The sequence below is a fragment of the Rhinoderma darwinii genome, chromosome 13 (assembly GCF_050947455.1).
Source record: "Rhinoderma darwinii isolate aRhiDar2 chromosome 13, aRhiDar2.hap1, whole genome shotgun sequence".
Classification (NCBI taxonomy): Eukaryota; Metazoa; Chordata; class Amphibia; order Anura; family Rhinodermatidae; genus Rhinoderma; species Rhinoderma darwinii.
Window position 1 is genome coordinate 2,630,294 of NC_134699.1, and position 15,658 is coordinate 2,645,951.

At 44.7% G+C, this 15,658-nt stretch overlaps 2 protein-coding genes across 4 annotated transcripts in view; one reads left to right on the forward strand and one right to left on the reverse strand.

Annotated features, from left to right (window-relative positions):
- TSHZ2 (teashirt zinc finger homeobox 2) overlaps positions 1 to 15,658 on the forward strand; it is an 863,437-nt gene that overhangs the window by 100,886 nt on the left and 746,893 nt on the right. The gene's annotated exons all lie outside the window — the stretch shown is intronic.
- Positions 1 to 15,658, reverse strand: part of ATP9A (ATPase phospholipid transporting 9A (putative)) — a 75,920-nt gene that overhangs the window by 37,754 nt on the left and 22,508 nt on the right. The window contains exons 6-14 of the mRNA XM_075845412.1: positions 15,007 to 15,058; positions 14,187 to 14,281; positions 12,900 to 12,980; positions 11,978 to 12,053; positions 8,709 to 8,785; positions 8,137 to 8,297; positions 7,442 to 7,584; positions 6,965 to 7,077; positions 3,045 to 3,251 (exon numbers count right to left, since the gene is read on the reverse strand). Coding sequence (XP_075701527.1) covers positions 3,045 to 3,251; positions 6,965 to 7,077; positions 7,442 to 7,584; positions 8,137 to 8,297; positions 8,709 to 8,785; positions 11,978 to 12,053; positions 12,900 to 12,980; positions 14,187 to 14,281; positions 15,007 to 15,058 — 1,005 coding nt within the window. The remainder of the gene's footprint in view (positions 1 to 3,044; positions 3,252 to 6,964; positions 7,078 to 7,441; positions 7,585 to 8,136; positions 8,298 to 8,708; positions 8,786 to 11,977; positions 12,054 to 12,899; positions 12,981 to 14,186; positions 14,282 to 15,006; positions 15,059 to 15,658) is intronic.

Sequence of the window (15,658 nt, forward strand, 5' to 3'; positions counted from 1 at the left end):
AACTACGGCTTCCAGGAGAAGTTATACCGCCGCATCGTAAAGCCGGGTTCCCACGTAGCGCAAATGCTGCGGAATTCCCGCAACGGAGTTATGGGCAAAAATTCTGCAGCATTTACGGTAACCGCAAAATCAATGAGATTTAGTAACTTTCATGGCCACGCTGCAGAAAAAAAAACAGCGTAAACGTTAATAAATTGACCTGCGGTGCGTAATTTAAATCCATGTCAATTTATGCTGCGTTTTCATTGCTTTTCCTTTGCAGGTTTTCCCCATTGAATCCAATGGGTATGCAAACAGAAATCTGCAATAATCGCAACTCCGGGACATTGAGAAAAAAAATCGTACTTGCCCAGAACGCCCTCCTTCCTGCAGTCCGGCCTCCTGGGATGACGTTGCATCCCATGTGACCGCTGCAACCAATCATAGGCTGCAGCGTCATCCACGGAGACCAGACCGCACAGGAGGGATGCGTCGTCATAACGGCTTACGTTAGTAGGAGCGTTTTTACAGCAGCGGAAATTCCGTCCGAGAAAACGCACCACAATGCGGTTTTCAGACGGAATGTACTACGGGTTCCAGGTTGGATATGCAGCGGGTTTTTTTTACGCAGCGCATCCGTCCTGTGGGAACCCGGCCTAATAAACAGATTATTACTGTTCTGTGTTTGGCTTCCGTGACAATTCCCCATAGGAAATAATGAAAAACGCGAGAGCATTGACGCACTAAACTTTCATAGTTTCCTATGGAAATTGGAAAAGGGGTTTGACAAGAAACGCAGATCATTTTCCTACAATTCATTCTGTAATTTCGTATCATAGAAGCCATTGGGTTGAATACACTTGTCTGGGTCAGATGCAGCATAGGGGTATATGGTCATATAAAAGTCATATTTATGTGTATACGGAGGATACTTCAGTAGTTCTACACATCTATATTAAGAGGATATCCTCCAATCACTCAAAGTTTAGAGACATAGTTGGTTCACCTGTAATTCCTGTTCCTGTCCTCTGGGGGGCATCAAGGCTGTCTAGTGGCACACACCACGTCAAACCTCATTACAAGGTGGGCACTTAAAACTTCAGTCAATCAATGATTCTACACTGATGACTCCTCTACGTGACACCAGGGATGAATCAATAAAAAATTGGTAGAAATGTGCAAATTCCTAATTTTAAAGGACCATTTCATATGCGCATTTTTGTCTTACCTCAGGGGACACGTAACTGCGCATATAGCACATTTCTTGGTGTGGGGGAAAATTATTATCATGGGGAGAACTGTCACAAGTTGCTACATTGTAGAAAGCATTCTGTTAGGGTATGTTCACACGGAGTGTTTTCAGCCGTTTTTTGCGCCTCCAAACATTGATTTCAAATGGGAAAAACGGCGTTCTGATCCGACGGGGCGTTTTTTACGGCTTCGAAAAAGACGGGCATGTTACTTATTGAGCCGTTTTTCATTGACTATGGAAAAAACGCTCCAAAAATGGGCGTAAAAAAAACGCTGCGAAAAACGCGAATTGCTAACATTGTTATCGATGCAACATGGCATGGAGGCGATCAGCCTGTGGCACTGCTGAGGTGTTATTAATGCGGCATGGCATGGAGGCGATCAGCCTGTGGCACTGCTGAGGGGTTATCAATGTGGCGTGGCATGGAGGCGATCATCCTGTGGCACTGCTGAGGGGTTATCAATGCGGCGTGGCATGGAGGCGATCAGCCTGTGGCACTGCTGAGGGGTTATCAATGCGGCGTGGCATGGAGGCGATCAGCCTGTGGCGCTGCTGAGGTGGTATCAATGCGGCATGGAAGTGATCAGCCTGTGGCGCTGCTGAGGTGGTATCAATGCGGCGTGGCATGGAGGCGATCAGCCTGTGGCACTGCTGAGTTGTTATCTATGCGGCGTGGCATGGAGGCGATCAGCCTGTGGCACTGCTGAGGGGTTATCAATGCGGCGTGTCATGGAGGCGATCAGCCTGTGGCACTGCTGAGGTGTTATCAATGGGGCGTGGCATGGAGGCGATCAGCCTGTGGCACTGCTGAGGGGTTATCAATGGGGCGTGGCATGGGGGCGATCAGCCTGTGGCACTGCTGAGTTGTTATCAATGCGGCGTGGCATGGAGGCGATCAGCCTGTGGCACTGCTGAGGGGTTATCAATGCAGCGTGGCATGGAGGCGATCAGCCTGTGGCACTGCTATGGTGTTATCAATGGGGCGTGGCATGGGGGCGATCAGCCTGTGGCACTGCTGAGTTGTTATCAATGCGGCGTGGCATGGAGGCGATCAGCCTGTGGCACTGCTGAGGGGTTATCAATGCAGCGTGGCATGGAGGCGATCAGCCTGTGGCACTGCTATGGTGTTATCAATGGGGCGTGGCATGGGGGCGATCAGCCTGTGGCACTGCGGAGTTATCAATGCGGCGTGGCATGGAGGCGATCAGCCTGTGGCACTGCTGAGTTGTTATCAATGCGGCGTGGCATGGAGGCGATCAGCCTGTGGCACTGCTGAGTTGTTATCAATGCGGCGTGGCATGGAGGCGATCAGCCTGTGGCACTGCTGAGGGGTTATCAATGTGGCATGGCATGGAGGCGATCAGCCTGTGGCACTGCTGAGGGGTTATCAATGCAGGGTGGCATGGAGGCGATCAGCCTGTGGCACTGCTATGGTGTTATCAATGTGGCGTGGCATGGAGGCGATCAGCCCTCAACCAAGTATTGGGGGCAGATACTGGACAGACTTTTCAGTAGGACGACATTTCGGTATTAAAAATCATTTTTGATATTGGGCTTATATAATAATCTCATTTTCTGAGACCCTAAATTTTGGGTTTTCAGTAACTGTTCCCATAATCATCAACATTACAAGAAAAACAATGCTGGAAATAGATTCCTCTGTGTGATCCTGAATCGGATGTTAACCCCTTAATGACCGCCAATAACGATATTTACACCACAAATATATCACATGCAAATATGACCCTAGACTGGTGGTAAAGTTCAGGACCATGGAACAAACGCTCCTTAGAATTATGAAAAATTGATTTACCTCGTCTGGGCTGGACGCCTGGTAAACCCGACAGGAATCTTCAAATTGTCTCTCTGCCTCGGCCTGGTCGGTCACACCGTTGGACTCATAGGAGGGGGTGACGTTGTGGCAGAGGGCGATCCCTTTTACGGCTTCATAAACACGACTGCTCATAGTCTTCCTCACTTTGGTGGTGGTGCCTTTCTGCGCTGGAGGGTCCTGAGACGGCTGGAGAGAGAGTTTAACATTAGAACAGTTATGAAAACCATTAATACTGTTGCAAACTATTAAATGGCCTGACCAATGGCAATGAGACGTCTCACCTCAGGCCGGCACCATACACAGATCCCTCAACTATCCAGCATTCCACATGTTATCTCTAGCAGAACGCTGCCCCTGTACCTCATAGTCAATGGGGGGGACGGGGGGGGGGGACGACGACAAGTAACACACAGCCAACATTTAACTGCAACGGCCAGGATCGGACATAATTCAGATCCCAGCCATTTAACCTCTTACATGCCACAACTAATAGTGACCATGGCATCTAAGCCATTGGGAAGAGGGGGGATAACCGTCTGTCACTCCATCGGGTTTCCTAGAAGGAATGTAACGGTTTATTGTTTGTTTTGTTTTTTACGTTTTTAGGTAGGTACATAGAAATAAAAACATATTAAAAGTTAATAAAAACACTTCCCATTTTCCCCAAAGTAACGTAAAAAATTACAATACACAAAATTGGTATTGCACATCCATAAAAGTCCAAACTAAGGCCCCATGCACATAACCGTAAAAATAGTCCGTAATTGCGTACCGCAATTACAGACCGATTCACTTCTATTGTCCACGGACACCTTCCTGTTTATTTACGGGAAGGTGTCCGAACCATAGAAGAGCACCGCAAAAGATAGGACATGTCCTATCTTTTGCTTTTTACGGGCCGTGATTCCATACTTTGTATGGGAGCACGGGCCAAAAATGCGGACGGCCCGTGATTACGGCACGACCGTGTGCATGGGGCCCAATACAATAAGCCATTATTTACCCCGCACGGAGAACGCCGTAAGAAAAAAAATAAATTGCTCTTTTTTGGTCACCTTAGCTTCCCAAAATAAAAAAAATGTTCAAGAGCCGTATGTATCCAAAAACAGTACCAATAAAAACTACAACTCACCCTGCAAAAAAACAAGCCCTCACACCGCTCCCTCAACCGTAAAATAAAAATGCCGACAAAACGAAATTTTTTTTAACACATTTTTTCCTTAGTAAAAGTAGTAAAAATAAAACTGTATAAGTTTGGTAACGCCATAATCGCATCGACTCACAGAATAAAGTTAACCGTACCGTCGTTTTTACCGCACGTGAAAAAAACATAAAAACATAACCCAAAAAGAAAGGAATCAGCTTTTTTCCCCCATTCCACCCCAGATTAAAAATGTTACATTTAGTTTCCCAGTACATTTATGGTACAGTAAGGCTTTATTCACATCTGCGTCAGTATTTTTTTCGTGGGTTCCGTCAGGGGAACCCATAAACGGAGTCCAAATGGAAACCATAGGTTTCCGTTTGCATCTCCATTAATTTCAATGGTGAAGGATCCGTTGTAAATTGTTTCCATTTGTCTTCGTTGTGTAAGGGTTCCGTCGTTTTGACGGAATGAATAGCGTAGTCGGTATTAATTCCATCAAAACAACGCAACCCTTTCACAACGGAGACAAATGGAAACAATTTGCACCGGATCTGTCGTCATTGAAATCAATGGTCTTGCTAACGGAAACCTATGGCTTCCGTTTATTTCCGTTTGGATTCCGTTCATGGGCTCCCCTGATGGAAAGGTCAGGCTGAACCCATGAACGGAGTCCTGACGCAGGCGTGAATGAAGCCTAAATGGTGCTATTAAAAATGACAACTTGTCCCGCAAAAATGGAGCTTTTATACAGATATGTCGATGGAAAAATAAAAGAGTTATTACTTGTGTACTGCGTGGAGGAAAAAAAATGGCTGCAGTGACAAGGGGTTAAAGGGCCATACACCAAAAGATATCTGCAGCAATCAGAATGACCTTCCCTGTGTAAAGCTGCTCTCGATGAATATACGGTTTATGTTCTTTGCTGCACGTGCATTTTCTTGTACAATTACAGATTAAAATTCGACATTCTGATAAATTACAGGCAATTTGCACCATTTTTTACCAGCACGCAAGTAGGTCTTTCCTCTGTTGATACACGTGGTGGTTATGCATCATGTGGACCGTTAGGCCCTGTTCACACAGTTTTTTGCAGGCAGAAAATTCTGCCTGGAAAAATCAGCTCAGTTTTTTTTCATTTTTTTACGCGTTTTTTGACGTGGTTTTTCTTCAACAGGCAAAGGGAAAAACCACGAGGGGTTAATAACATAAACCGCGTCAAACGTGTCAGCCTTTTTTTCCATCTCCCATTGATTTCAATAGGGTATTTGAGGCGGAAAACACCTCAAGATAGGGCATGTCGCTTCTTTTTCCCGCGAGCATTTTTTCTGCTCGGGAGGAAAAAACACCTCCACCTCCCGTTGAAAACAATAGGTGGCAATTTCGGCCGTTTTTTGCAGTGGTTTTAAAACGTGTTAAAAACCTCTGTGTGAACGGGGCCTAAGGTTGGTATTCAGGAATAAAATGTAAGTTCGTGGGACCATGAAATAAATGAGTCGGCGCGGTGGCGGCAGGAGCTGGATCTAATGTTCATAATAAAGCTGTCAGGTTATACGCTGCATTAGAAACACATTTTGTGAGTGACCCTCCAGTCAGGAGCCGCGCAGCCCTTTATGGTTATGATTAATGGAAACGTAAAACAGATGCGGGGCTGCCCAACGCGTTTGTGTGAGAGATTTTTGAGACTATTTTTAGTTTTCTGGTGTAATTAGACAATTACATAATTAGGCTGGTCACGTAGCGGACACCGGGCTGTGCTTCCTGATCTCTTAACCTCTGGTGTCAGCAGGAGCACCAAAAAGTTTCACTTCCAGGTCAAGAGGTGACTGAATGGAAACAGTAATAGAAGCCATGAATCAGATCTACAGTGGAAGGAAATGCTGCTCGTTACACAGAGCAGAATCAGCCTCTTAAGTCACTTGTCACCAGCCAAATAAAATTGGGGGGGTCCAAGATGGCGGATGTGTATTAACCATAAATCTCATTACCCTCGCGTCCTGTTATCCGGTACCTTTGATGTGAGCGATTACAGTGTTTCATCATACACCAACATGGGCTCAAGAGCGGACGCCGATGAAACCCTATATATCATAGAAGAGTCTCGGCACAAAGCTCCTCACATTTATTACATGAAGCCTCGGCGGGCAGGTATGATCCATAACAATCATATAGAGCCCGGGAGTGTCACATGGTGCAGGTCAAAGGTACAAGGTAACCAATCAATACATTACAACCAAAAACGTATTACAAGTCTATAGACGACGGCGACAAATAAGGAAGAATTATCCCGTTTTTATTGCAACTGCTGCAGTTTTTTGATGTTTTAGACAAGTTGGTTGACATAAATAATGGTTTGGAATTTCCAATAATCCAGTACCTCTGCCGTCACAAGGTTGCCAGATTATATATATTTATATCCCAGTGAATCTCACTTGCTCACTACGACGTGAACTTTTAGGCCCCATGCACACGGCCGCAATTACGGATCCATTCACTTCTATTGTCCAGGCCTGTACCGCAGAAGATAGGACATGTCTTATCTTATGCGTTTTACGGGCCGTGCTCCCACACTTTGTATGAAAGCACGGGCCGAGAATTCGGGTGGGTGTCCGCGCCCTCAATGGCGGCCGGTGATTACAGGCACGGCCGTGTGAATGAAGCCTTATTCCAGGGAGTGCAGATGGTGGCAATCGGCTGGGTCAGGTCAGGTCGGGTCGAGCATTGTCCTATATTATGATGACATCACATGACGTACCTGCGTGTAGACGCTGAATATGTGACTCTGCACTTCGTCCATTGAGTCCATTCCATAAGCCACAGTCCCCAGGTGAAGACGTTTAAAGACCATCTCGTTCTGGGTCAGGGTACCTACAAGACGCAGCATTATAACATTATGGCCGGGTTCACATTGTGCGTTTCTGTTGAGTTTTTAACATGCATTTTTTTTTTGGTTGAGACACATTATATGCTAGTACTGCAACCTGACAATACAACAAATCACCCTCAAATGTGACAACGAGGTAATAAAATCATAAAAAAAACCATAAAATGATAAATTGTCTGCCCGCTCTCTGCCACCCGTATGAATTTACCCTCAGATATAGTAAGGCCATTCATAAAAGGGGGGGACGGGACGGACAAAAACGTCATCTCCATTCTACCTTCCGTTTCCATCTGCGCCATTACAATCAGACTAATCTCCCAACGTCCCACACTGGATCTCGGCTCTCACCTGTTTTGTCCGTCAATAAGTAGGAGATTCGTCCAAGCTGCTCTGGGATTGTACTGGATCGGACCACTGTTCCTGGGATCTTGGGGTCCCTGCGGATCATCCAGCTGTAGACAATTTTCCCCATGTCCAGATTGACCCGCAAGCTGAACGATGAAGGATATGAAGGGTTAACGGAAGCTGCTGTCTCTATTAGTGATCTCCAACCTGTGGCTCTCCAGCTGTTGTGGAACTACAACTCCCAGCACATTTCTATACCAGTGTAAATCTCATCCTCTGTAGCAACAGGAAAGATAATCTAACCATATGCAAAGAAAGGGACTGCTTGCCTGTAAGAGCAGTCAAACTATGGAACTGACAACCGCAGATGTGATGGACAATTCTTTGAAAAGGGTATTCTAGGTGATTGGTATTCTATCCTTACTAGTATGAGAAATGTTAGAGGACATCGGCTGCTGTGATTGATACAGAGGTCACGGGGGACAGTTGTCGTTTTGGGGGTCGGGTTTAATACGTCACAAGTACGCGCCACATCCTGAAGCACGTGCAACGAAAAACTGAATGCCAGGTCCACGTTTCTGAAGAGTTTTTCCCGGTGTATATTTGGTGACTTTAGAATACGGTCGGTGAATTACACTTTATAACGGTGTCTTTATTTTTCTGAACGATCCCTCTAAAATGTCACCCCTCTTTCTCACCTGATGGGAATGATGTTGGAGAAGAGGAGCAGGAAGCGGAGGATCTGCAGATACCAGCGACCGGCAAAATGCTGCAGCGTCACCATGACCAGAGAGACGACCACCAGAGCGCTGAATAAGATCTTGGTGAGACAGTTCACTTCCAGGTCAAGGAGACCGATCTGCAACACAGAACGAAGAGACTGTAAATCTGCGGCCACAAATATCAGCAATGATTCCCCCGCGTGGAAAATCCTGATCATTACAAATATTCATCAATAACCGAAGAAATGCTGAAAAGAGTGAAAAAACGTAGACCATGCCGGTCGTATCTGTGAGAATTATTAATACGAAATGTGCCGTATATTAAAAAAGCGCCTCCCTCATAATAAATGTAGCGAATTTTGAACTCTGACGGGCCCCTGCTATGAGAAAATGTAGATCTGCGACATTTCTTTGCGCCATTTTTTCTCCACATATTGCATTTCACCTAAATGACATCTTCTGGGAGACCATGTCCACTTTTCAAACTTGACGAGCGAGAAGAAAAGTGACCAAAAAAAGTTTACAAAATTTGTCACGCGTTGCAGTACCTTACTGCGAGGATTGGAGGTGTTCATCACACTGCGCTGCTCCCGGCCAGTATAAATAACCACTCCGACCACCGTACCTGGAACAGAGAGAACACAATATACATCGTAACATCATTCCCTGGCTGGAAGGAAGCAGAACTGGATTTTACACTTCGTCCCTTCACTAGACTAATATTCCTACACGTGAATTGCCGGCTGTAATCTGCCGGTAAACAATCAGTAAAGTGCAGGGAATTGGTTTTCATACCGCAGCATTGAATGTATGCGGGACGGTCTACGGACGAGATTGTCCAGGCTTGTAATAAAAAGTTTTGTAACTTTCGAATTTACTTTGTGTTTCATTTCATAAACATTTTCAAGATCTCTGCTTGCTGTCTGTGAATGGGAGAACACGTGTTAGGGTATGTTCACACGGCTTGGCAAAATACGTCTGAAATTACTGAGTTGTTTTCGCGGCGAGTTTTACGGATGTTATTGGAGCTGTTTTTCAATGAAGTCAATGAAATATGGTTTTCAAAAAACGGCCCAAGAGGTGCATGCACTTCTTTGACGCGGGCGTCTTTTTATGCACCGTTTTGACAGCGATACGTAAAAATACACCTCGTGGGAACAGAACATCCCATTGAAAGCAATGGGCAGATGTTTGTAATCGTAATGGAGCAGTTTTTTCTTGCGTAATTCGATGCGTAAAACACCTGACTTACGTCTGAAAACCGTGCGTGTGAACAGACCCTTAATACTCCGGAGGTTGAGAACTGCCTGCTCACACAGCGGAGGACTTTTTACATTATAGAGTTCTAGCAATTCACCGGATTTATAAAGGTTTGTTAAAGCTTCATTCGCATTGTGCTTCACTTTGTTGCAGAATTTTGCTGTGGATCGCACAAACCAAAATTCTTCAAGAAATATGCAGTGTGTGAACATGTCTTGAGGGTCTCGGATAGTTGCAAATATTTTGACTATACAAATGATTAAGCGTTATTTACATAAAACCGGAGTCTTTATAAACTGTAGGTGCAACAATGTACCAAACCCCCAGCTATAAACCCTTTTCGGATACAGGTGTGAGATTTGAAAAAAAGAGCAAACTCATTGCAACGAGCTGGGCACCTGTGAGTCGGACAGGACAGGTTTTCAGACTGCGTAAACACAGCTATGGTCTGGTTAGGCCTTGTTCACACGGAGTATTTTGCAGGCAGAATTTCTGCCTCAAAATTCCGTTTGGAAGTTTGAGGCAGATTTTCCTCTCCCTGCATGCCGAGAAAACCGCCCCCGCCTCCCATTGAAATCGACGGGAGCCATTTTCGGGCCGTTTTTGATGAGTTTTTTGGCGCGGTTTCCACGTCAAATAACTCGTCAAAATAATCCGTGTGAACATAGCCTAGAGTCTGTTCACACTGAGTTTTTTGCAGGCAGAAAAATCTGCCTCAAAATTTCGTCAGGAATCTGCAGACAGATTTTGACCTGCCTGCACACTCTTTGCAGCGTTTTTTGGCCATAGCCATCGAGCACCGCAGGCAAAAAACGCTTTCTCTGCCTCCCATTGATGCCAATGGGAGAAGAGAGGCGGAAACGCCTGAAGAAAGGTCATGACGCATCTTTTTCCCATGAGCCTTTTCTTCTGCTCACAGGAAAAATTCCTCCACCTCCAATTGGAATCAATGGGAAGAGATTTCGGACGTTTTTTGGCCCAGTTTCTGCGTCAAAAACTGCGCCAAACAAACTGTGTGAACAGGGCCATACAATATATCAGTACAAGGGGCGCCGCTACATTCTGTGGGCCGTTTGACCACTTCTATTTCCATGGGTAAGCTTGCTTTTTATAATGATACCTGCCATTTAAGGCAGATCCTTTTTTGATTGAACATTTCAACACATGCCAGGATATTTCTCCTGTTTCCACTTACCTTTAAGGCATGAACTTGCTCTTTGGGATGATATTTCTCCATAGCGTTTTTCTTATCACTTTATACTGATGGCACTAGGACACTTTGTTTTTGTGTCCTATTACATTCTTATATGTAATCCACCTTTTCATGTCAAAAACGCTATTACGATGTATCATTGATACAAGCTCTGTTGTTTCCTAGCACATACATGTGGGTTTTTTTGTGTATTCAATACAGCATACTCGTGGTAAAATTAGTATTTTCCTAATGGCCCACATTTGGTATTTTAGATCCTTGTACTATTCTTTTATCTATGTTGTGTAATATTATGTATTTAATACAAATTCTTTGTATTTATTTCTATTACTTGTGGCGTTGTGACTCCCTGTCCTCAACATTTTTTAATATATCAGTACAGGTAAGAGCAATCAGTCCAGAGTTCAGTTCAGGATAGATTGGCGCTGCTTCTGTGTTTAGCTCACAGAGGATTGTCTACACTGTAAAATTGTGCCAGGACAAAAGAATGTTTAACTGACAGAAAGCAGAGATGTTGAAAACAATTGATACACAAGGTACATTAGAAACTAGTTGCATGCATTTTCATCGCTCAATATTTAAGGAATAACTGCACTTTTATAAAACTTTTGCTATGTCATAGAGACACATGGTCCGGATGCCGGGACCCCCACCATAGCTAAAAAATGAAGGTGTAAAAGTGCTTAGCTGAGCTCCCTGCACCTTCCACTGTGATCGTCTCCCTCTGTCAGGCTGAGGACGGGTCCTAGTTGTGAACGGTCTTCAGGCTGACAAGGAGCGCCGATCACAGTGCAGGGTGCTCAGATGAGCGCTGCTGCCCCTTCATTTCAGCTATGGTGAGGGTCTCGGCACCCGGTCTGATCACTGGGGGCCTTCCTACTGAGACCCCCACGGCTCCACCAATTCTCCTCACCACTCGTCCACATTTTTTGAATGGAGTAGCGGTCGAGCATGCGCGGTTCCGCTCCATTCAATGTCTCTGGGACGGAGTGCATGTTATTGGGGGAGTCTGAGGTATCGCGTGCAGCCGGCAGCCATAGTGTGTGGCATCTGCAGGCTACAGACAGGACCATTCATTATCTGACGTCAGAAGTTTTGTTTCCTGACAGACTATAGATAAAGTGAGTCCCAGATGACATTGGCATCATTTGTACTGCGCCCCGGGGGCTGCACGTCAGTTCTCCTCTCCCGGTGTCATAAATAGAAGAGAAAACACAAAAAAAACAACTAATTTGGGGGCTAATTTTCTCAATGACAGACTCAATTATTATCAATTACAGACAAATTAATGAGGGATTAAATTGTTAACATGCATTTCTGAAGACGGAAAATGTTTATTTTTACCAGAAGCAATGACTGTGCTGGCCCACAGCGTGTTCTCGATACTTAAGCTTTCATTAATGGGGGGGTCACTGTCCTCCTGCGGGGGAGAGAGACAACATTAAGGCAATGGGGCAGATTTATCACTGTATTTATAACCGTGTTTTGAACGTCAAATTTATAAAGCACCTGCGCCAATTTTTACATCGCGTCCAAAACGGGACTTGTTTATTACCTTTTTCCCCCATCTTCTAATGAGAAAAGTGTCGGAAAACAGCGAAAAGTCCAACCTGGCGAGAAGACCTGTCCTCTCTCCTGACATGTCTGGTTTAGTAAATATTTGCATTTCCCATTAAACTAATTATGGAGCATTTTTTCTTAGCACTCTGCATTTTGCCATTCCTCTGTTATTCCTCCTGGAAATGTGTGAATAAACTGACAACTGTAGGATGTGTCCCTACTCAGTCTGACACTTACTGATTGGACTGTGTGGGAACACGCTCCTTTGAAAGGGGAAAGAGAAACACCCAGTTGTTCATTTATTCATACATTTCCAGGAGGAATAACAGAGGAATGACACAATGCGCAATTCTAAGAAAAGGCGCCTGAGGATGGTTATTTCTTGGGGAATACACATATTTACTAAACCAGACATGTCGGGAGAGGCGATGGGTCCTCTGTAAGCCTGTAATATGTACATGTATGGGACAGTCACAGACAACTCTGCAACACCAGACAGGGGTAGAATGGATAGGGCTCCATAGCAGGAATGGATCACAGCAACCAGAGTGTGGACAGTAGTGTCCTGTACCTGGTCTTCTTCTTCAAAGATGAATCCACATAGCGGAGGCAGACAACAGAAAGCCCCCACAACTATTCCTGCATGCGAGTGGCCCCCTCAGCCTCTGGGCTCCTGGAGCAGCGCTTGTGTTTGACCGTTACTCACCCGGGTAAATGTTCCTGCAAAATTATGGATGTCGATATTCGGTTCTTCTGCATACACATAGGCTCTGATCTGGAGCAAGTCCTGCAGGATGACAAAAAAAAATTCATTCAGGAAAATTCACAGTGTCACGGAGCAATTATCCATCAGCCGCTGAGAAGTCACTGCAAAAAGAACAACCAATATGGAGGCGGTCCGGATGTGGCCGCTGCAAATAGATATAAATATGACCATATACCTTACTTTGGCCGTCGCTCTACTTGGTGTCAGTTTTAACGTTTGGGAGGAAACGATCCTTAAAATGAGAGAGATGGCAGGCGATGTGGGGGTCACTACACTGCAGATCTGTGATGGACGTCTAGATGAAGTCACATGATCTGCACAGCTATGGAGAACATGTGCGCGGTTATGAAGGTCTCTGTGCCCAACCTAAAGGTGAAACATCTGGATACCCCAAGGACATGGACTGATGACTGTCAGATGAAGACGAGTGCTGCAGCGATGGGAGATTTCAGCTCTGAGGCATGCGGAATGGTCACAGGGACGTCACTGTTTATATAGAGTCTAAATGTAAATTACGATTAGCGGTGATATACATTTTTATTTGCGTCTTGTGAGATAAGTTATAATAAGAGACTGATCATTCATCATTCAAACCTCCTCTGATTTATTTAGTCATTCACTGACCCATCGGCTTCATATCATGGTAACCATAGCTGGTTATAAGAAGAGACTGATCATTTGTATTCATCTCACAAGACGCAAATAAAAATGTATATTCCCTCTAATCATGATTTACATATAGACTCTAAATAAAACAGTGAAGACATCACCTGTGAGTCACTGGATCTATAGAGGATCTGTCCCCTCTCAGGACTGTTGTAGGAAATCCTTCTATTTCACATAAATTCATTGTGTACCCAGGAGTAATAGACAAACGCGTGTTACCATTCCCAGTGTCAAGAGGATGTGTCCCTACACAGTGGGATACAGTCAGCAATTGTTGGAGACTGTCAGTATGTAGGGACACAGCCCTTTGACAAGGGGAATCGTAACACCCATTTGTCAATGCTCGCACAGAAAGTGGCATTGACCATACACATGGCAGAGCGGTTGTGGGGAAAGGGGGCCCCAAGTTTGTGGAACATCCCAGAACCTATAGTCTACTTAACCCGCCACTGGATGCCAACTATATTTTTTGGTACAGCATTTGAATTAGCACCGGTATCTGTAAAATGATGGGAGCTCAGGAAGATAGACCACCACATGGTAAGGACATGGTTCACTTACTGCTGCTGTGGGCAGTCTCTGGGTGCAGGACACCGGCAGCCGCAGCTTCCAGTCCGTCTCGCCGTCCAGCTGATCAGTCCGCAGAAAGCAAGACCCTGAGAAAACAGGACAGAAGTTATTTATTTGAGATTTTACTCACGTCCTTAGGGAAAATAAACCATGAAACTATAGAGTCTGGATATTGCATTGCTCGTGGTAGGGCTTAGATCGAACCTTTCCTGGGGTTGTTCTCCTTTAGGCCAGACGCAGTAAATGCACATCCCCTTATCTACAGAACTGACTGCTGCACAGACGACGTCTCAATGATACAGAGTTAATAAGTGGATGGAACATTAGACCGGATGGTTACACAGCGATGATCACCTGCAGTAAATCCACCATATATCATGGAAGATCTGGGACTCTGAAGTCAAACATCAATGTGTTTTATGGGTGTTTGGATGAGACCTGCGTACTGTAAATATGAGGCAAAGTAATAACACCTGAGTAGCAGGTGTCCCATCACCATTGGCTGACAGCAGAAAATAAAATAATGAGACTTTAATATTCTCCTTGTATTATTCTCTCCTCGCGGTCTCCTCACTGCTGCAGTCACATATGTATTGTGCTCGCTCTGAGGTTGCCGTGGCAGCATAACCAACTAACTCTCCATAAGAATACAGGAGTGTAAGTCACATGACCGGAAGTCCACGCACAGAATCGTCAAGGCAACCCCAGAGCAAGCACGATGTGAACACGGCAGCAATGAGAAGGCGAAGGATTAGAAACTCAATATGTGCTCAGTCATGGTGCATGTCCCCCCAAGTTACGGGACAGTTACCGTTTTTTTCAGATGTCCTTAAAAATATCATGTCGGACGGGATTCGCTGATTCTGCAAGAAAAATAGAAGAAAAAATTGTCATTACATTTTAGGTTATATAAACAGTTTGCACATCGCCATCATAGAGAAAAGAACATATAATTTGTAAGTTGCTGCTGTCACGTAAGACTTCAATACTGTACTACCTAAGCATATATAATCAGCCAGCACAGTATCAATAGGCAGCACTCCAATTTAAAAGTAAGAGTGGTTTGTTTTTTTCGCCCTGGTGCAACGTTTCAGCGCTAACGCCGGAGCCTTTTTCAAGCAGGACGGCTCCAGCATTAGAGCCGAAACGTTGCACCAGGGCGAATAAGGGAACCATTCTTACTTTTAAATTGGAGTGTTGCCTATTTTTGTACATTATGATATTATAATTATTAGGCAAGTTGCATTTCTGAGGTTCCATTTTATTACTGAAAAACTACAGTGCTGTCGGTCAATTCAAAATGTTAGTAAACCTCAAACCAGAATATTTAAGAAAGTAAAAGTGAGGTTTTGGCTTTCTTAGGAGGATATCGGTGTGTGCAGAATTATTATGTAACAAAATAAAATAGGAACATTTTCCCATCTCACTTGTTTATTTTCATCTGTTAGGCTAAGTTCACACTT